Raw genomic sequence first — 22896 nt, forward strand, 5'->3', positions numbered from 1 at the left:
TGTTGCCAGGTGCTTCCAAGCTTTAAACCCAGGAGCCAGATCTATTTTCTTCCTGGAGGTAAGTTTTGTTTTAAAAAAAATGCTCTCGGTTTATTTCCTGGGTACATGGTGAGCTCTCTGCTGGGTGGAGGGCTTCCTAGTAGCATATTGGCACAACTCACACATCTGGCAGGCATCCCAGCTCTTTGACTACCAGCTGTGTCTCTACGGGCATATCACTTAACCACGGCCAGCATTAGTCGCCGCCTGGTTTCTCAAACCTTGCTGTGACTGGGGGTGTTTATTTTAAAATGAAGATTCATGAGCCCAGCTCTAGAGATTTTGACTCAGTAGGGCTAGGGAAGGGTTCGGCAATCTTTCACAATCACCTGACCGTGAACCACACTTAGGGAAACACGAATAGATTGCCACGATCCTTTCCAGTATTAATGTCCTAACGGTCTCATCTTGGGCAGCCTGGCACTCCCTCAATGCCTGCCCACCGTGTGGTAATGACGCCACCAACCACTGAGAAGGCCTTTCAGCATCTGTGCCAGGAGGCCATTGAGTTGATTAAATTGCTGTTCCTTTGCTGGAAGGAAACACTGACATCCTTGTCTCTGACGCCCAGGTAACAGGTGGAGTCTGGAACTTCAGCCGAGTTTGCTGCGATGTTTTTGTCACTCTGGACGTCATGATGTGCACTGCCAGCATCCTCAACCTGTGTGCCATCAGCATTGACAGGTAGGGCTGCGATTCCCATTCCAGAGAAGAGCCGCAAGCGGGCAGGAGGGAACCAGTCTGAGGAAGTTGCCTTCCTTGTCTAGGAGCCACAGGCTGCCTTGGAGGGCACTGAGGTCACGGGCAGGTGGAACCTGTGCGGCCTTCCTTGTGAGGCATTTTCCTCTCATTTTCTCTGAGACTCTGTTTTGTGGATGAAACAAAGCCCTATGGTTAAAGAGAAATAACTATCCTATAAACTTTCCTCCACTTTCTTCTGCCCCTGCTCCTGAAAGTGGATTCTGATTTTACTTTTCACCCTGCCCTGGGGCTTTTCTGATTTCTACCCTGTTTCCCTGAAAATAAGACAGTGTCTTATATTAAATTTTGCTCCCAAAGATGCACTCGGTCTTATTTTCAGGGGATATCTTATTTTTCCATGAAGAAGAATATGGTGGTACACATTTATTGTCGAAAAACAAAAAAGGAAATGTATTACCTGTATACGATACGGTAGTAGTTGTCATCACAAACCAGCATAACCGGACAAACTGAATCCTACAGTATCAAGAATTTCTTGTTACTACCATTATTTCCATGTACAACAATCTATGGTACATTTACTCGCTCTTCCTGTCTGCTAGCAGTGGCGCCTGCCACTACAATCCAGAGCTACGATAGCTTTGGGGGAGGGGGGGCTTATTATCAGGGAGGCCTTATGTGCGGGGAGGTCTTATTTTCGGGGATGCTTTATAGTTCAGAGAGGCAAAACTCTAAGCAGGTCTTATTTTCAGGGGATGTCTTACTTTTGGGAAAACACAGTAATTGGGAGGAAAGAGGTAGGAGGCGAAGGACAAGAAGTGAGCAGATGGTGGGAGCGCGTTCAGCAGGGGCGCTAAGAGAGGAACTGTTCCTGCTGTTGTGGGGGGTTTCTTTGGGGGTAGGGCAGGGAGCAGAGAGACTGAGAAAGAAGCAAGAGAGCATTTGCAAAGAACGAGGAGGGAGGGAAGTGCACGGGGGAGAAAGGCAACTTGAGAAAGGTAGACTGATCTTTCTGTTTTTCTCGGGGTGAAGGAAACAAGTCAGGAATTGTATGGTGTGTAGATGCCTTTTCGGTTGCTGGAGTAGATTTCTCCGATTTTGACCTCACTTCTTTCACCTAAATTCACTGGCCAACTTTACTGTCAGTGAGTTGATTTCAACTCACAGTGACCCCAGGTGGGGGGACTCTGAGACTGCAAATCTTTACTGGAGCAGACAGCCTTCTCTTTTTACTGAAAGTGGCTGATGGGTTTGGACCTTGCCCAACCCCTGCCTTCGGGCGCTCCCAGCTCCATCCACCTAGGAGAGTGTGAACCCGCTGCCCTCACTCTAGCTCAGCCTCACAGGGCTCAGCGCAGTGCCTTCTGCATGACACCTGGAAACGTCCTTTCATGACCTCATGGAGAATTCTGAACAATAGCCAAAGAATAGGAATCCTAGTGGGGCAATGGTGAAGTGCTAAGCTGCTAACTTACAGGTTGGTGGTTCAAATCTATACACAGCAGTTCTGTGAAGAAAGTCCTAAGGATCAGCTCCCTTAAAGATAACTCGATGGGGCAGTTCCACTCAGTCAACTGGGCCTGGTATGTACTAGAATCAACTCCGTGGCACTTAATAGCAACCAAAGAATGGACACCTCCCTATGCTGATACTGTGAGCCAGTCAGTCAACTGAAAGATCCTTCCATTTATATTCCTTGAAGGAAGTGAAGAAGGAAAATTTAGGGAACACATCCAAAATGTTGGAACTAATACTGATACTATTTATGCTTAAAAATGTAAGTAAGGCATCTATATGATTGCATAACTCTGTAACTATACTAAATTTCCTGAAAATACACTAAATCATTATATAACTTTGTACATATGCTAACGTATAATTCACTGGTAATTGCCTATTTTAAAAGGTGAATTGTGCGGGATGTGGATTATATTTCCACAAAGCTGTTGAAAAGTGAAGGGGTGAGGAGAGAGTTCACATAACATGTTCTGTTCTCTGAGAACACAACTCCCTTATTCGCCTCCAAGCCTTTTATGTGATTTCCGGCCATCGCCTGCAGTTTGTTGGGAATAGCTGAATTACGAACGTAGGGGACAGTGTCTGGTCTGTTTCACCATCACCTATCAGTATCCCCTGCTGCGTCTCTGACAGAGCCTTAAACAAGGCAGACTAAACTCAGTGGTCACTGCCTCCGATCAGCCAGTGTTCGTGCATCTTCAAGAAGTCCGTCTTGGAGGGAAAGAGAGTCAAGCTGTAATTACAGGGAGCTTCTAGGAGAGGAACTGGGGCAGCCTCCTCCCAGCTCCCCTGGTTCTCTCCCTGCTCCCCACCCTGTTGATTGTGTGCTTGACCCCTTTTCCCACATGTTTCCGTCCACATGGGGTAGGAAGCAGTCCAAGGATGTGGGAACTGAGATCAGCCAGTACATCCCTTGTGAATCCTGGAGCCAGCCTAGAGAACATGGCATTTTGCAATTTTCCAGCCCAGCGGGGAGAGGGGTCCCTTTTTCTAAATTACACAAGAGCACCATTTTGCTGCAACGTTCACCCCTTCAGAGACAACTAACCTTGGGAAAACCTGGAATTGGGTTCTCTCTCAAGTAGGAAAATTCCCAGAATGCCTAGCACTCCTCTAACTGAACAGTGGAGGGACAAGTCATGCCTACCATGCTGTGGTGGTTGCCCCGTTGACTTGTATTTCCCTATGAGCCAATCCTTGCCAGACCTCAAAAGAGAGTCCCCACCCCATTCCAGCAATGGAAATAACCCTCGGGCAAGCTGTCTCCGGGATCTCTCACAGCAGTTTACAATACCTTAGGCATCCAGTTCTGTTCTTGTGATGCCAAACAGCAGTGGATTCATTAAAGATGCGATCATTCATGCAAACCTTTGGTGTTCACACAATGCCAGTAACCGGTTTGACAAACTTGACCAAATGGATTCAGCACTTTGGGGTTGTGAAGCCCTGGTTTGCAGGAACGGGGTGGGGAGGACCATAGTGTGTGTGTGGGGGGGGGGGGCGGGGTGTCTGTTAAAGGGCTTTTGAAAGCAAGGGAGACTATTGTCATGAGATTCTTAGGCATCGCTCTGGGTGCTAGAATGCCATCTTTTCTTTTCTTTTTTTTTTCAAAGCAGAGTAGGAAGTCCTCCACCCCCCTTAGCTCCTGGCCTCCGCCACAGGCCAGCTCCCCCACCCCCCCCTGGGAGTGCATCCTGCATCTGAACTACCTCCGGGAGAGGGCCGGGCAGTCAGAGCAGGAGGACCAGCTCTGAGCGGTGGGAATGGGAGCCCGCCCCCCACGAGGAGCCAGGAATAATGCAACCAAATTCATTCACCAGGGAGTTCTTTAAGTGGCTCTCCAATGGCACCCATCACACAGGCAGCCTCCGTCTTTGCAGCGAGCACAATAGGGACCAGATGAGTCACAGGCACCTTGGATTTTCAGTTTGCATCTAAATAAGCACTTTATATTTGCAAAGGGCTTTCCAATCATTTGCAAAAAAGCTTTCTCCTTCAGCAGCTCCCGCGCGGGGAGTCCACGGAACTAAAGATGTATTGAGCCCCCTGTCTGACCAAATAAAAGGTGGTGAGAAGTGGCCACACAGAGCTCTGGGGCTCATTAAACCCCGGTGGGGAGACCGAGGCAGCCCTCCCACCCAGGCCAGCTGCTTTCTCCTTCCATGCCGCCGGCTTCCTAAGGAGGGGACCTCTTCAAGGTCCCCCCCTCCAGCGAATACTCTCTCTTCCTAGGTTGTGGTGCTGAGACTTCCAGTAGAGTGATAAGCCACGGGGACTTGGGGGGTGGGGTGGGGCGGGAGACGCAGGAAAACATCTGAATTTCCTTTCTCTTTGCCTAGCAAGGGAACCATAGTGGCACAGTGGCTGCAGTGTCACACCCGTCTGCTGCCATGGAGTCAGTGTTTTCTGGGTGGGGTGGGGTGGGGGGTTGTGTCGCTTAGCAATGTGAGCATCCCTCTCTGGGATTTCACCTCCTAGCACAGGACGGGGACTTGAACCTGAGCGGCTGACTCCCTGAACAGGATTCTATTACAACGAATGGCCCTTTCATTGAGTGGAACTGGGTGTGGCGCCCCCAGGAGAAATCTCTGACTACCTACCTCTCTAGAGTTCGAAGTAAACTAGATACATTCCCCGTTTAGAATTCCCTAATCCTAACTTGCATGATTCCAGACATAACAATGAAAATAGTTCCCATTCATGAGATGGTTAGTGGTTCATGGGTAGACGTCTCACCTTCCCTGGGAACCCCAGGTTGGATTCCTGGTCCATCTACCTCATTCCTCTGTCATTGAAGGCGTGGGTGTTGCCGGACAGGCTTCAACAGACGAAAATAGACTAGGAAGAAAGATTTGACCATCTAGTCCCAAAAGCCAGCCAATGAAAACCCAGTAGATCGCATTGGGCAACATTTCCTTATGTGGCGCACAGGGTCAACATCATTGAGTGACCCAGTAACAACCATTTATTTAGCATGTACTATGTGCCAAGCACAGGAGCCTAGTGGCCTTCCGGATTATGAGTTGAGCTGCCAACTGTAAATTTAGGAGGGTGAATTCACCAGCCATTCATCGGGAGAAAGATGGGGCTCTGTCCTCCCTTAAGGACAACCTTGGAAACACCAGGGAGCAGTGCTACTTTGTCCTACAGGACTGCTAGGAATCTGAATCAACTCGGATGGCAGTGGGTTTGGTGTATGTTTGCTTAACGTGTCAAATATTAAAGAGCTTTTGACTCTTGATCGCTAATCCCCACAACCACCCTGCAAGATCGGTGCATTACCCCCACTTTACACATAAAAATTCGGGGGCTAGGATATATATATATATATATATGACTTGCCAACTTCCCAAAGCTGGTAGGTTCAGAGTAAGAATTGACCAGGCCTTATCTAATGCAACATACTGCCTTTGCAGAGGGGCTGAGGTAGGGGTCCTATACAGGGACCCCTAGCTCTGGAGCCAGACTGCCTGCCTTTGATCCTGGCTTCACAATTTAGCCACAATGTGACCTTGGCCAAGTCAATTAACATCTTAGGCCCTCGTTATCTATTAAGTGGAGATTAATAGAAACGACTTCAAAGGGTTATTATGAAATCAAATGAATTAATATGTGCAAACCACTTTGAACAGTGCCTGACACATGCAAAGTGCTGTGTGTATGTGTTGACTTGATAAATAAATCGAATGCTCCCCGATCATTAGAAATGAGAAGGCGGCATCCACAAACCCATGGACCACAGACCACTGAAGCTCACCTAGTAATAGTAGTGGGCTTTGAACATTGACTTTGTGCTCAAAGCTCTGCAGGAAACTCGTTCACTCTGTCTGGCTGGAATCACTATCCCTATTGTGCAGATCAGAAGCTGAGGTGGTGCCACGGTTAATGTACTTGGCTGTAACCGAATGGTTGGCAGTTCAAACCCATCCACCATGACTTGGGAGAAAGTTGCGCCATTCTGCTGTCCTCGAGTTGACAGTCTTAGAAGCCCATGGGCAGTTCTATTTTGTCATAGGGTCACTACAAAGTGGACTTGACTCAACAAGAGGTTTGGGGCGATTGTGCACATGAGAAAATCGAATCTAAGAAAAGTTCAATCACTGGCCTACACCCACACAACAGAGCTGGGATCTAGACCCTATTCTGTAGCTTCTAAAGCCCCAAAACTTCACCCCTGGAAACACTGACAGCCTTCAGATCAGTGGAGTAATTGACACAAGAAAGGGCTCAGGAGCTAGGCGTTCAAACCCAGAGGGAGGAGCGGGGCTCTCACATTGGGGTGGTAGAGCAGTGCAGTGTACCCTGGAGACAGGCTTAGACCCTGGAATGCCCCAGTGAACACCCAGGGCCAGAAGTCCAGAGAGGGCGCTGGACCATGCCTCTCCACCCAAGCCCAGCCCTGCCCTCCAGGATGCATTGATGTAGCTGTGAGCCTGTGGTCATCAGCGGTCACTTCTAGAGGAAACTGGAAGCTAAGTCATTTACCAGGGTGGGAATTTAGGGTCCCTGCAGGGCTCCAGGAAGGAGGGGGGCCCTCCCCTACCCCCCTCTCCACAGGCCCACAAAGCCCCTAGGTGAACTGTGAACTTCTCACCCCACACAAGCTGGCAGCCCTCTTGCTGCATTCGGGTGCCCTCCGATGGCTAATTCTGGAACAGTCTCAACATCTCAGTCACCTGTCACAAGCTTCCTCACAGCAAAACACTGGGACTGACTTGGGGTGTCTCCTCTGTTCTAAACGTCTAATCGTGTTCCCAAAAATAAGCGGGGAACCTTCCATTTAATAGTGGTGTGGGTAGGCTCTTGTCTCATGTCTCCCGCAAATTCACAGCAGTCTCTGACATAGAACATGCCCTGTGTGCAGACTATTCACCAAATCTGTTTTATTTTATTAAAAACATATCCTGGACTCCCCTTCAGAGATACTGTATTGATATGTCCAGGGAGAAGCACTTAATCAACATGTTCAACGCCATGGCCTGGGAGTCGGTCTCTTGAACCAGGAATCCCTGAAGCAATGACTAGAAGGAAGCTGACTGGAGAAACTCCAGGCTGATCTCGGAAACCACCTTCCCCATGGAAACTCTTGTCCCCCAGAGGCCTCAGAGGCTGTCAGTGTGCTTGGGGGGAAGCAGAGCACGCAGCAAGGACTCTGGTCGCGAAGCTTGGAGATCTGGCTCTGGGACAACTTCCAGTGGGTTCCTCACTAACCGCCATGTCTCTGCGTCCTCCTTCCCCTGCTGGACGTTAATGACCGCACTGAGCACATGACAGCCTCTGGTAGTGGCCAGACATGGAAAGGATATCTAAGGAAGCATGTAACATTCAAATGCTGACTGGCAACATTTTAGGATTTTTTTTTAATTCTGGGAGGGTAGGGTCATGATGGGAGTGGTGCCAAATGTGGTGGCAGATGTTACAAATTAGTACTGATCTCACCATGGCTTTGGGGCCACTTGGCAACACACTACTAAAGGCACAGAGAGATGGGGTTCTTTGACATCAAAGGACGTTATGCAAATGGAAGGCCTTGATCTCTTGATCTCTGTGTGAATCACAGCTTGCTTCTTAACCCTCAGCTCCCTATTGACAATGATAGGACCCCAGGGGATTGAATCCCAGAAGAGTTCTTCTACAAGGCACTTACCTCTACAAGTTGTCTTAGGGACCAGGACAGAGGGGGGGGGGGTGGCATGGGGGGGGGGGGATGGGACCACCAGTGATCCTTGCCCTGCTATGTCATAAGGGATTCCCAAGAGGGGCTGGAATCTGTGTGCTTCAGGAGGAAGGCCAGCCCTCCCTGGAGGTTGTGGGTGGTATCTTCATTTGACCTTTTTAACTAGTAATCACCTCCATTTCTCCCTTTTGAGAAAGAAGAAGCCTCTGTTATGCACCACGCTTCCAAATTCAAGTCCCAATGTTCTGAGCCCTTCCCCTTCGCATTCACAGATGACTTTACGCTGATCTTTTCAGAATTCAAATGTTAATGCTCTGAAGCTAGAAACACAAGAGGCAGCTAAGAGAGATGTGCTGGTGCACCGGAGCAGACAAAGGGAGAGCATTTGTGGAGGATTGCGCCAAGCTTGCCAGCCAGGGTCTGCGCTTCCCATCCTCAGCCTCAAACCTTAAGGTGCACGGAAGGGTAAATGAGGCTCCTGTTCTGAACCGGCTCTCCAGGGTGCCTAGATACTGAGAAAATAAAAAGGTGTAGATCTAGTTATGGTTTACTCTGCCTGGAATGACAAACCCAAGAGAAACTACCTTGCATTCATCATGAAAAAGAACCATTCAAGATCCATCTTGAAGTACAATGCTCTCTGTGACAGGATAATATCCTTCCACCCTCAGGAAAGTCCAGTTGATACAATTATTAGACAAATATGTGCACCCACCAATATAGCTAGTGTGGAAGAAATGGAAGAATTCTAACAATGTCTTCAGTGTGAAATTGATCAAGCATACAATCAAGACACCTTGATAACTGGTGACTGGAATGAGAAAGTTTGAAACAAAGAGGAAGGAAGCAGTAGTTGGAAAATGGCCTTGGTGATGGAATTGGGTGACAACATTTTGTAAGACCAGCAAATTTTTAATGGCAAATATATTTTTTCAACAACATCAACAGTGACTATCCCTTGTTGTGTATAATCCTCGTTAGAATGGACCTCACCAGAGAGAACACATAGAATTGAGTTGGACAAGGCCAGGGATAGATGGGGAAATGGACCATCAATTGCTCCTATGCAAGTTCAAGTTGAAGCTAAAGAAAATTAAAACAAGTCCACCAGAGTCAAAATATGACCTTGAGTATACTCCACATGAATTTAGAAAGCATCTAAAGAACAAATTTGATGTCTTGAATGCGAACCACAGAATATCAGAGAATTTGAGGAATGACCATCAGAATATTCATTATACATGAAGATGGCAAAAGGCCATTACGAAGATGGGGGAGGGGGACGACCAAAAGGGATGTTGGAAGACCTCTGAAATTCACTCTTTTTTTTTCCTCCTATGTATCTGTATTTCTTTCTTTGTTTTTTATTAAATACTTTTATTGGGGGTTCCTCGTCGCTCATCACAATCCATACATTCATCCACTGTGTCAAGCACATTTGTACGTATGCTGCTATCATCATTTGCAAAACATGTTTCTTACTTGAGCCCTTAAGATCAGCTCCTCATTTCTCCCCTCCCCTGTCCTCCCTCCCTCATGAGCCCTTGATAAGTTATAGAGTATTATTTTCATATCTTACATCATCCTCTGTCGCCCTTCACCCACTTTACTGTTGTTCGTTCCCCTGGGAGGGGGTTATATGTTGATTCTGTGATCAAGTTACCCTTGCTCCCCCCACCTTCCCCTTATCCTCCTGGTATCTCTACTCTCGTTGGCCCTGAGGGATTTATCTATCCTGGATTCCCTGTATTATCTGTAGCAGTGTGCATGCTCTGGTCTAATCCGATTTGTAAGGTAGAATTGAGGTCATGAAATTCACTCTTGAATGGAGAGTACCTAAAGCAAATGTTGGAAATGGCAAAGTGAAAGAGATGAACAGAAAGACAGCGTGTTATGATGAATTGTGCAAAGATCTGGAGTGAGAAAGTACAAAGGAAAAGAAAACACACACAGCAATTTAAAAAAATCATTTCATTGGGGGCTCATACAACTCTTATCACAATCCATACATACATACATTGTGTCAAGCACATTTGTACATTCATTGCCCTCATCATTCTCAAAACATTTTCTCTCCACTTAAGCTCCTGGCATCAGCTCCTCATTTTCGCCCCTCCCCCCCCCGCTCCCCCAACATTCAGCAATTCTCCACTGGAAGAACTGAAAGAAAAATTCAAGCTTCCGACTGTAATGATTTTTTTTGGTGAAATATTTGTTATTGCTGGATTCTATGGCAAAATATTGAATGATGCAAGGTACATCAAAGGAAGACAGAAGGAATACACAGAGTCACCGTACCAAAAGGAACTGGTCAATGTTCAACCTTTCCAAGAGGTGATGGTACTGAAGGAAGAAGTCCAAGCTGTACTGAGTATACTGGTGAAAAACAAGGCTCCAGGAATGGATGGAATACCAAGGGAATGATTTCTTATAACTGATGCAGTGCTAGACAGCCTTAGTCTTCTGTGCCAAGAAATTTACAAGAAAGCTACCTGGCCAACCGACCAGAAGAATTCCATACTTGTGGGCATTCCCCAAAAAAGGCGACCCAAAAGAATGTGAAAATGACCAAATAATCTCATTATTTTCGTATGCAAGTAAAATGTTGCTGAAGGAAATTCAACACCAACCATAGTAGTGCATTAGCAGGGCGCTGCCAGAAATTCAAACTGGATTCAGAAGAGGATGTGCTGACATCAGATGGATGTTGGATGAAAGCAAAGAATACCAGAGAGCTATCTACTGTGTTTTATTGATCACAAAGTCATCCGACTGTGCAGACTGTAATAAACTATGGATCACGTTAAGAAGAAAATGAATTGCAGAATACTTCATCGTGCTCATGCACAACCTGTGTATTGACCGGGAGACAGTTGTTCAAACAGAACAAGGGGACATCTGTGTGGTTTCAAGTCAAGAAAGATTTGCTTCAGGGGTTTATTCAGTGGGGGATTCAGTCAGTTCACACGAGTTCAGCAAACCAATACTTTTTGTTGAGTTTAAAGAACCGGTTGTGAACCGACGCTTGTTATCAGTGTTCTCTCTATGGTGAGTGGCTGGGCAGTCACCCCATGTGGCCAAGCAGCTACAAATTTACATTCCTTACTCTTTTTCAATGCTCATCTGCACAACACCATCATCTAAGCATCTGTAGTAATTCTCCCATAAGTATAAAAAGTTAGATGGAACTAAGCTTGTAATACTGATTTATTTATTTCATAAAACTCATGCTACTTTTGATGAAATATGACATTTTTATTCCCTTGCACTTGTTACTTCAGGAAACAAATATGTAACAGAAAGAGAGAAAGGGACACGCTGCCCTTCCTTTCAGCTTTGTGTTACGCCCCAGATTCCCACAATATATGAGCAAATTATGCAATTCCTGAAAGTGTTCAAAGAGCCAGAAATACTGTCAGAACAATTGTAAGTTCAGCAGACGTGGAAGATGGTTTTTCAAGGATGAACATAACAGGTTCAGAGGGGAGACGTTGTCTGTGTCCAATATATCAAGCACAATGACGATGGCCTAGTTGGCCTACCTCTAAAAGAACTGGATCCTACTCCTTCAATGAAGAGATGGTTAAGTATAAATCACAAACCCAGATGCTCGGCTACAAATGAATTATTGCAAGTGAGGACACCAATAAGTCACAATATGGAAATATATTAAATAACAGTTATATTGTTTTTGTCAGGTATTATTTATTTTTCATGAATATTTTAAAGCTTCTTATAACATAATCTAGTTATATGTACCTCCTTTATTAAAATTATATGAAATAATAAACTACCTTACAGTATATCATTTTTATACTTAAAATGGTCATTGGGGAAGTGAATTGGTTGTTAAATTATTTTAATCCCACCACTGTTTTTATCCTTTCACCATATTTATTAAGGTAAACTGAGCAAATAATCTAAGAAGATGGACTATGTGGAGAAGTTCGTGGCATCAGGTTGGAGAAAGAGTCATCAACAACCTGTGATATGTAAATGACACAGTTTTGATCACTAAAAGCAGGTAGGACTTGAGGCATCGTCTGATTAAAATCAAAGCCTTCAGTGTGGATGACAACTCAATATAAATAAAACCCAAACCCTCACAACTGGACCAATGAAAAACATCATGATAAATAAAGAAACGTTTGAGGTTGTCAAGGATTTCACTTTACTTGGATCCACAGCCAATGCTCATGGAAGCACCAGTTAAGAAATCACATGACGTATTGCCTTGGGAAAGTCTGCTGCACAAGACCTCTTTCACGTATGAAAGAGTAAAGACTGAAAATACCTGACCCAACAAGCTATGGCATTTTTAAGCATCTTATGTATGTGAGATTGGACAATTAGTAATGAAGATCATAGAAGAACTGGTGCATTTGAGTTATTGTATAGCTAAAGAATATCCAAAGTACGGTGGACTTACTAGAAGAACAAACAAATGTGTCTAGGAGGAAGTACAGCCAGAATGCTCCTTGGAAGGGCAGGTGGTGAGACTTTGGCTCATGTACTTTGGACATGTCAGGAAAGACCAGCCCCTGCAAAGGACTTGTGTTGGGTAAAGCAGTGGGTGAGCAAAACCGAGGATGATCCTGAATGACGTATATTGGCACGGTGGCTGCAACAATGGAACAACAAACAGAACAGTGATTAGGAGGATGGTACAGAAGGCGGTATTTCATTCTGTGGCTTATAGGGTCGCTATGAGTCAAAAACTGACTCGATGGCCTCCAACAACCCAGCTGTGCCCTTTAAAACCTTGCCATCTCATGGGGAAGGAGGCCTTCAGGCATCATGATAAGTCAAGCAACAGTTTCTGAAAGTTTTGTGTAGAGTCTATTGGGAGTATCAAAACTCTAAGATGATGAGAGCCATCCAACACCCTAAATCATATGGAGGCCGTGTCTATCCAGCCAAAAGGTACGTTAAATAATAAGACAAGACAACTACATGCAGGAGCAAACCGTGATTGATTGGTAGAGAAAGTTTATGAGTTTCGAGGTAGGGAGTGAACTTTATAGGAGCCCTGGAGCCCTGGTTCTGTGTTAGGCTGCTAACCATAAGGCCAGAAGTTTGAAACCAGCAATTTTTCAGTGGGAGAAAGACAGAGCTTTCTACTGCCATGTAAAGTTAGTCTCAGAAACTCACAGGGAGGCAGTTGTACCTTGTCCTACAGGGTTTCTGTGAGTGGGCATCGACTTGATGGCAGTGAGCTTTTTACTACGGGTGTCCTCTGTAACCTGGAAAGGACTGGAAAGACTGCTAGAGACCAGATCTAGGATTAAGGGCGGGCAAGAATGAGGAAGAAGGGATAATGGGTCACAAAACAATGGCCTCTGTCTAGGGAAGAGCGTCCATCCCTCGGCCATTCTGAGGTCAGTTTGGGCAGGTAAGTTGAAGTCATGGTGAGAAGCCTAAGAAGTTCTGTGTATGGATAAAGAAAAGCATGAACAGTTTTCCCATGCTATACACAAATAGCTACAAATGTAGTGACGTATAACAACACCCACTTATTTTCTCGAAGTTCTGCATGTCAGAAGGCCATGCACAGAATTAGGTTCTCTGTTCGCGGTCTCACAAAGTTGAAATCACAGTGTATGAGAAGCCTGGGATCTCCTTCTAAACTTCCAAAGGGAGACTGCTAAAAGACTTCAGTTTATTGCACGTGTAGAATTAAGGCCCCTACTGTCTTGCGGGCTAACAACCGGGGCCATTCTGAGCTCCTAAAGGCCGCTGTGAGTCAGTATTGACTCAAATGGTAGGGAGCTTGGAGATCGGAGAGACCCCTTGGCCTTCCCTGCCATGTGGCCCTCTCCAAAATTTAGAATTGTACGTCTTAAAGCAGGGAGATTTGTCATCCTTTGAATCTTACTGATTTCAGGAAGGGCCCAATCCCTTTTAAGAAATAACTTGGCCTCCCCTATGATCATCTCTTTTTCAGCTGAGTAGTAATAGAATCATAGATGAGATATACTACCATGTTCACAGGGATGTGTTCATAAAGGTCAGCATCTTAGAATTCTACCTACCACAGAGTTCTGAACCGGGGTGTGAAATGATGAAATCTATTTTGGGGAGTCAACAGAAGAGTAAAATATGAATTTGAAGAATGAAATGATAAATATGAGGAGATCTTCCAGGAGACGCTGGCCCTCCTAGAGCACAGGTGGTAGGAAAACGATGGGAAGATAATTAGGGAAGACATCATCCTCATCAGTAAATCGCTCCCGCTGTCCTTTCTTTGAGAATGTTCTTCCCCTGCACCATTGGCCCCTCCTTGACTCACTCTCTTCTGCACCCTCTTTGTCTATCTCGGGTTGCTGCGACTTTGCCTCCTCCATTATTCTCTCACATGTCACCCAACTTATTCATGTTCGGATAGTATCTTGTTTTCATTTTATAGCCCATCCTCTCCACTCTCAACTCAAGGAAGCTAAAGACTGTTTCTCTTTTGCATATCCCTGTAGTTCCAGAATCTAACGGGTCTATGTCGGGTCTGACATATAACAGGGACTCAATACATTTTGAATAAAGGGTCAAAGGAATGGGTGAGCAAATGATAGGAAAGGGTCAAAGAAGAGTCCAAAAGATCTGCATATTGGGTCTAGATGCATTGGGCGCTGGAAAGAGGAAATTCGGGAAGGGGAAGCAAATGAAGACGTTCGGGGAGATCTGTTTCAGATATGTTGCGTTTGGGGTGATTATGGACTGATCTCCCAGGCAAATTCAGCATGCAGCTGCCATATAAACGCCACTGGTGTACGAAAATAACAAGCTGCTCTGGCCATTTCAAAACACGAAAACTGGACTTTCAACTCCCATTGGACATTCACTCACTGCCATCGAGTCGATTCCGACTCATACTGACCCTGTAGGGCAGAGTAGAACAGCCCCCTGGGCGTTTCCGAGACTGTACCTCTTTATGGGAGTAGAAAGCCTCATCTTTCTCCTGCGTTGGATACCACTCATTTCTATGCTACTGAGTTCTGTTTTGAAAACCTACTGCTTGGACTAGCTTTTCACAGGGAGAAGCAGATTTGGCATCTTTTGGGGACAAGCTCTACTAGTAAAGGCAGTCCCACAGATTACAAACAAGTCCCACTCTTCAATCCATCTTTAAGTCCTATCTGTACATAAATCAGAACCACGAGGTACAATTTTTTTCTAACATCAGTTAGTCAAGCGTTTGTCTTCATATACAGTATGTAGTGTATCTTTCTTTTTTTAAAAAATCATTTTATTAGGGGCTCATACAACTCTTATCTTTCTATGCACAAATAACATTAAAGAGATACTTCTAGACACACTAAACTATCTTTAACACAATATAACCATAACAGTCATCGTGATTTGATGCAAATCACAAAGAGCGCCTATTTGCTTTTATAGGTGTTTCATAATGCATGTGTCTTGAATGTCTAATATAATAAATTTTATGAGCGCTGGGCCATAAGACATAAGATGTTCAAAGCCCAGTGACTCCCTGTGTGATGTGAGGAACTATGAGGACAGAAGGTCACCCACCCAGGGTGTGTGACTACGCGACTAGTCACGAAGCTCTCCAGCGCGCTGGTGTTGGCATGTGAACATGTTTACCCTCTCTCCCTTTCTCTGCACCCCTACCCACTTCAAGGAGTTCTTCGTTTACTTCTTCTTGGTTGTTCTGTTTTCACTCAACTGCTCTCTGACTTTCTAGCTACATGATGGTTCTCTGACCCTGTGTATGAGCATAATTAGTGCACCCCAGTGACCTCTTTGTACAACCTGTCTCTGGGGCAGTTTCTCTTCCCTCTCATCACGCCCGGCCTTTCTCCTTCCTTTTTCAGGTATACCGCAGTGGTCATGCCAGTGCACTACCAGCAAGGCACAGGACAGAGCTCCTGCCGGCGCGTGGCGTTTATGATCACAGCCGTCTGGGTACTGGCCTTCGCTGTGTCCTGCCCGCTCCTCTTTGGTCTCAACACCACAGGTAACAACCAGGGCTCCGCTTCCAGTGCCCATGTGATGCATAGCACACCTGAGCGGCAGGGAATGGTGCTCAGCCCTGATATTTCTGACCCCAGGTCAAAAGATGATGCCATCGAATAAGCAAAGCTGGGGAATTTGTTAGTTAAAAGTGAAATATAAGGCAACGCTCATCCGTTACTGGCTAAAAGTTCTGCTCTGATTAATGAAATGCCTGCCTTACCTGCACTTTCACAGACATGTCAATGCAGTAATTTGAAGCAATGTACTAAGATATTAAGGGGCCCCAAGAATTAAGTGAAATTATTTTACTCAATGAAAAATGACAATTCACAGTGGACCTATAATACAAAATAGCATGATAAAACATCTGAGGTTGGGATAGATGTTTACCTTTATACTCAGTAAGAATCATGGCTAACATTTGAAACCAGTATAGAGTTTCAAATTACTGAAGTATGTCTTATATTTTAAAACAAAAATAATTCTGGCCATAGTGGTTGGCCCATGGTCTATATCTTCTATTGGATGGATGGATGGATGGATGGATGGATGGATGGATGGATGGATGGATGGGTAGATGGATGGATGGGTGGATGGATGGATGGGTGGATGGATGGGTGGATGGATGGATGGATGGGTAGATGGATGGATGGATGGATGGATGGAGAGATGAATGACTGATGTTTTCACCTGAAATGTTTGGGATAATAGGTATTCACTACTAATCAATACCACATTTCCCCTTCATGTGAATCATGGCCTTCTGTTTCCACTGTCCATCCTTCTGTATCCATCCTCCATCCTCAGGAGTTCCATGTGTTAAATGAAAGCGATTAGAATAACCATGAAGTTACAGATATCAAAAGAAAACATTGATGTTTGCTAAGAGAGAAACCTATGTGCTAGTGCTCACTTGGATTTCTTATTCTGTCCATTTTCATTGGCTCGTTAAATCCCATGAGCCAATGCTATGAATTCTTGGGAGGTTCCAGTTTCATGTGTTTCTGGTACATGTGGAGGTTCCTAGGGGGTGGGCTGGTTTACACTTGACTGCTAAGCAAAGGTTGTGCTGTCAGCCCACCCAGCAGCACTAGGGAAGAAAGGCCTGGGAGTCTGCTATGGTAAAGATAAGAGAGAGAGGGTATAAAAACAACCCTATGGAGAGAGAGAGAGAGTGTGTGTCTCCTAGGATTTGTATATACATATACAAATATACAAATATGTATATATATGTACACACACACACACATATGAAAGCGCTTTATATACAAGAGCAATTGAATATTGAGAAAACATCCCAGCGCAGTGCAGTTCAAATCCATAAATCAGATTTAGCCTATACATCTGATACCAAACTATAAATTCCTCTTCAGACTCACACAACACATGCAATGATGCTAACTGCAAGAGGATCACAGGCCAGTGGGTGGAAAGTCTTGTGTATCCAGTGGCAGTAGAGGCATCTCAGTGCTGGCAGGGGTCTGCACATGGCTCCTTCAGCTCCAGGGTTCTAGCATAGCTCCATGTATCTTGTCAGCAATCATGTCTCATAGGAAGTGAGGCTGCGTCCCACCTTTAGCAAGCTATTTATCTCCTTAGTGCCTCCAAATGATATCATCATGCTGTGACCTGCTTGACAGGCTAAACTCCACCCCTTCACTCTTAAGTCTCAAACTGACAACAGATCATGTAACTACCACATCTCGCTAGCACTGGGTTGGTTTTTTTATATACCAGTTACATAGCTAAGTCCAACTGACAGACTAAAACCATTTGCCGGACAGTGATTTAAAGGCGAAACACGGTGATTTAAAGGAAAGATAGAGATCTCAGAGTAAGAAAAACCTAAATTCCAACTCCAACTCTGGTTTTCACTGGCTGTGTTGTTTGACATTTTTTAGCTCAATTGTTTTATGGGAAATTTGAGATAATAATAGAGCAAATTCAAATATATAGATATATTTTAAATATTGATTTATCTATATAAATTATATATATATATAGCCTTTGGTGTCCAGTCAATTCTGATCCAGTCTGACCTTATAGACTTTTCCATAGTTTCCACTGTACATCTTCCCATTGCATACTGCCCCATCTTTCTCCTACAGAACATTGGATGGGCTTGAACCGCTAACTTTTTGGTTAGCAGAGGAGTGCTCAACCCTATGAATAAGGCCAGAAATGTCATCCTTGATACCACATGTTACACATGAACCTTTATAACACATAACTGCATTTCTCATACAACCTTTACTTACTGTGCAAGATGATAATAAAACCATGTGTGTCTATTTGAGTAACTGGGGCCTTTTCAAAGCAACTGTGTAGAAAACTCCACACAGTTTTCACTTTGCTCAGTCCTTTAGACTCTAACCCCTTTCATATGATGTAATTCCATTCTTCCTGCTTCATAAGATTTCTTTGCAATGAACAGAATTAAATTGGCAGTACATACATGGAGGTGCCAAGTACATGCCAACCAATGGAGGTCAAGCTATTTTCCCTGATACATCAAAGGTTAAGTAGCCAAGTCTTCCAGTAAATATTTGTCTGCTTAACCCAGCACGTTTCTAAAAGATGATGCTATTATTGTCTTTGTATTCTCCTGTTCACTTGGTACTTTAACTGAATGACTTCAGACTCAGAGACTCGCTGTGTCGCGCTGGAATATCATTTCTAATGAGTCCTGAATATTCTTTGGGGGGTTAGTCTAATAACAAAGCTACTTTCTGTAACATTGTTTCCATATGAACATTCATTTTAAATTAGGATTTGTAATGTAGGGAATTATCATTGCTCATCTAAGGTGTAGTTTACCTCTGGGGCAGACTATGGTACCACTTATTCATTTATGGGGGCTGGCAGGGACATCCTTATTCACACACACACACACACACACACACACACACCACAAACACACACACATCACATATACACATGCTTGTGACATTTCAAGAGCCTCTAAGGCCAACATTCGACAGAGTCCCCAGTTACTGTCAACATCTAAAGTGAAGACGAATGCTAAGCTAATTTCAGTGTGGTGACCACCCATGAGATCATTATTGTTCCAGGTGTTAGTCTGGGTGGACTAGAGAAACAAATCCAGAGTCATTCATATGTGTGTGAGAGAGAACTTTATAGCAAAGAGCAATTGTACATTAAGAAAACATCCCAGCCCAATCCAGGTCAAGTCCATAAGTCTGAAATTACCCCATATCTTGATAGTAGTCCACGAATTCCTCTTCAGGCTCATGCAACACATCCAAGGACACCAGATGCAGGAAGATCACATGCCAGTGGATGAAATGTCTTGAAGATCCAGTGGTGGTAGAAACATCTCAGTGCTGGTGTGGATCGCCATGTGGCTCCTCCATCTCCACGTGTCTTGTCATCAGGAATATGAAACAGAGAGTGTGTCTGTGTCCCACCTGAGGGTGGGGTGTGTGGAGTAGAGACCCAATGCCCATCTGTAGACAATTGGACATTCCCTTACAGAAGGGTCACAAGGAAGAGATGAGTCCGTCAGAGTACAGTACAGCACCAACGAAACATACAGCTTTCCTCCAGTTCTTTAATGCTTCCCCCTGCCCCCACTATCATGACCCCAATTCTACCTTACAAATTCAGATAAGCCAGAGCATGTACATGGGTATAGATAAGAGCTGGAAACACAAGGAATTCAGGACAGATAACCCCTCAGGACCAATATTGAGAGTAGGGATTATAGGAGGGGGAGGGGAAGGTGTAGGGAGAAAGGGGAAACTGATCACAATGATCTATATATAACCCCCTCCTGGGAGATGGACAACAGAAAAGTGGTTGAAGGGAAATCACTCAGTGTAAGCCATGAAAAAAAATTATCAAGGGTTAATGAGAGAGGGAGGTTGGGGGAGCGGGGAAGTGAGCCAATACCAAAGGCTCAGGTACAGAGAAAAAGTTTTGAAAATGATGATGGCAACATATGTACAAATGTGCTTGACACAATGGATGGATTGTGATAAGAGCTGTATGAGCTTCCAATAAAATTATTTTTTTAAAGAAAGAAAACCTCAAAGTTAGGAAAAGTCTATTATTTGACTTCATATTCTATTGAAAAGGGGAAATGGGGGAGTGTGAATATTTTATATTAGTAATAGAACACCTTACCTGGCTTTCAGAACACTGACGCTATGGAGAGATTGGCTTGAGAAATATACGCACTGATAATAGACTCATCCTAAAATCAGATCTGTCCATATCTCGTGTCTTTGGGAACAGATTTGGCTCAAATCCTATGATGAAGTTCACCAACCTCTCAAGTTGACCTGTTCGCTGTCCATATCAGTGTGGCTCAAGTTCCCAGGGTAGCCCACGAAAGCATCTTAGACCCCTTAGTAGAGCTACTTAGTATTTTTATCACCAGTCATACTGCCTTCAGTAAATGAATGAATGGAATCAATGAGTCCTTGCCATCACCCTTGCCTCCTTAAATGTGGAGGTGAATCAGTATCAGAGAATGAGAAGTAATCCCCAGACGCTCCCCCAAAATCCTTGAACCCAGTAAAGGTACTAGTTTCCTAGGGCTGCCATTCAAATTGCTCCAAACAAGATGGCTAAAAACAAAAGAAAGTTATTCTCACACAGCCTTGGGGTCCAGAAGTCAGACATTAAGAGGTTGATGAGCCACACTGCCTCTGAGACTCTAAGGGAGAATCTCCTGGCCTCTTCTGGCTTCTAGTTTGGGGTCATGTAACTCCCATCTCTGCCTGTCTTAACAGCTTTCTTTCCTGTCTATGTCCCTCTGCTCTCCTCTCATAAGGACTCTGTCCCTGGATTTTGGATCCATACTAAACCCAGGATGAACTCATTTTGAGACCCTCCATTTCATTAAATCTGCAAAGCCCCTTGTCCCAAAGAACGATCACATTTACAAATTCCAGGTAGATGTATACCACTTCACCCACTTTGCTGTCTGGCGTCTACTCTGTCTATGTCAGGAGACAAAGAAGCAGACGGAAGTTCCCATGAGACATCTGCTCTCTCTCACCAGCTCACCCTCAAGGCCAGAGTTTGAGATGGAGATTGTGCAGTGTGCCAACAGCTGATTCTGTCCATGCGAGATACAGTGCAAATGCACCGGGTGCCACCGGTACGGATGGGAGTGACGAGTCAAAATCACAGAAAATAGCATTGACTTCGGGGTCAGATGGGCTGAAGCAAAACACAGATCATGCTGCTTCTACTGCATTCAGGTCTTGGGGCACTTTCCGACCCTCTCTGAGCCTTAGTCTGTTCTCCTGAAAATAGAAATCGAGACAGCATCTGCCTCCCATATGTGGTCCCAATGATGAGACAAGACAACACGTATACTGCCCTTAGCTTAATGACAGTCCAGGAGCCGAAGTCAGCTGTCCCTTCAACCTCACCACAGGTCACGTACGATAACTACCCCCAAAGGGGCAAAAGTACAGGGCACAAAGGAAGAAAGAGCTGCCTCTGACTGAGACACTCAAGGTCACTTCCAAAGACGTGGCAGCATTTGAACTAGGAAATGATGAGGGCGCATGTCAGAGGCAGGGACACCCCCCTGCTTCGCAAAGCCCCGCGTGGATAAGAAGGTGGAGACACTGCACAATAGAGGCGTCCATCCTTTGCGCTCCTCGCGGATGCCTGGTATCCCCCAGGGTCTGCAAACACCTGTCCTGTCTCTCCTTCTCTCCCGCACAGGGGACCCCAGCGTCTGCTCCATCTCCAACCCCGATTTTATCATCTACTCTTCAGTCGTGTCCTTCTACCTGCCCTTTGTAGTGACCGTCCTCGTCTACGCGAGGATCTACGTGGTGTTAAGACAAAGGAGACGGAAACGGATCCTCACGCGACAGAACAGTCAATGCTTCAGTGTGAGGCCGGGCTTCCCCCAACAAGTAAGCACCAGAGCGGGTTCGGAGGGAGCACAGCACCCACACGTGCAGCCCCTGGCAGCGCATGCTTTTGTCTGTATGTTGCACATGGCACACACGCGTGTGTGAGCCCTTCCCTGTAAGTTGCTGCTATTGGCTATCCTCCGGAGGCAGCTAATCCAATCTCAAGAGTGACATCCTCTCTAGGGCCCACCTTACTTGGGAAGATGAGGGACTTGTATCCTGGCTTGCTCTCCCTCCCGTCCAAGATGCTTCATTCTCCAGAAATGACCAGCAGTTTCGATTTCACAAGGACTCGAGGTTTTCGCGTGGCCCTTGTCCCATGGACGGCTGGTGGGGTCCCAGGTTAGCATTCTGTCCCAACTGCTCACAGGAGTCAGTGGAAAAATCTCCTACGAATCTGCCCCCATGTGAAGAGTCTGACTAGCTGATGGGATGAAATCCTAATCATATTTTTCTATTGAGTATTTCTTGACGCAGAGCGCAACATCATGGCCTCAACAGTTATCCTCCAATTGCTTGAGTTTCAAAGTCTGCTTAGCATCGCAGCTTACTCACAAAGTGCTTGAAGCATCAAGAGAAGCATATCAATCACTTACAATCTGCTAGGGGTGGCGGGAATGTTGTACGGCCTCTGCTCGCTGGGCTGCTAACCATGAGGTCAGCTATTCGAAACCACCGTCTGCTTCGCAGGAGACAGATGAGGCTTTCGACTCCTGTAAAGAGTTACAGTCTCAGAAACCCACAAGGACAGTTCTACCCTATCCTGTAAGGTTACCATAAGTCAAGATTGAATGGATGGCAGTGAGTTTGGGCTGTTTATGGGGTTTTATGTTGTTGTTGTTGTTGTTTGGTCCCAAAGTTCACAATAGAACAAGACTATTTATTAGTTCCCATAAAATAGGAGCTCTGGACTCACAGCTGAGGATATGAACATGCAACGTTCAAATAATTGATATCTACATAACCTAATGATGTAGAGTCTAACCCACAGCTGACTAGCTCTTCTTTCAACCCTCCCTAGTCCACTTGTCTCCGGCTGCACCCTATTCGGCAGTTTTCAATAAGGGCCAGATTTTCATCAGATGC

At 45.1% G+C, this 22896-nt stretch overlaps 1 protein-coding gene across 2 annotated transcripts in view; it reads left to right on the forward strand.

Moving 5' to 3' along the window:
* Nucleotides 1–22896, forward strand: part of DRD3 (dopamine receptor D3) — a 44201-nt gene that overhangs the window by 15954 nt on the left and 5351 nt on the right. For both annotated transcript variants that reach the window (XM_075543456.1, XM_075543457.1), the window contains exons 2-4: nucleotides 611–723; nucleotides 15766–15908; nucleotides 21614–21810. In XM_075543456.1, the coding sequence (XP_075399571.1) occupies nucleotides 611–723; nucleotides 15766–15908; nucleotides 21614–21810 (453 nt within the window). The remainder of the gene's footprint in view (nucleotides 1–610; nucleotides 724–15765; nucleotides 15909–21613; nucleotides 21811–22896) is intronic.

The sequence above is a fragment of the Tenrec ecaudatus genome, chromosome 2 (genome assembly GCF_050624435.1).
Source record: "Tenrec ecaudatus isolate mTenEca1 chromosome 2, mTenEca1.hap1, whole genome shotgun sequence".
Taxonomy (NCBI): domain Eukaryota; kingdom Metazoa; phylum Chordata; class Mammalia; order Afrosoricida; family Tenrecidae; genus Tenrec; species Tenrec ecaudatus.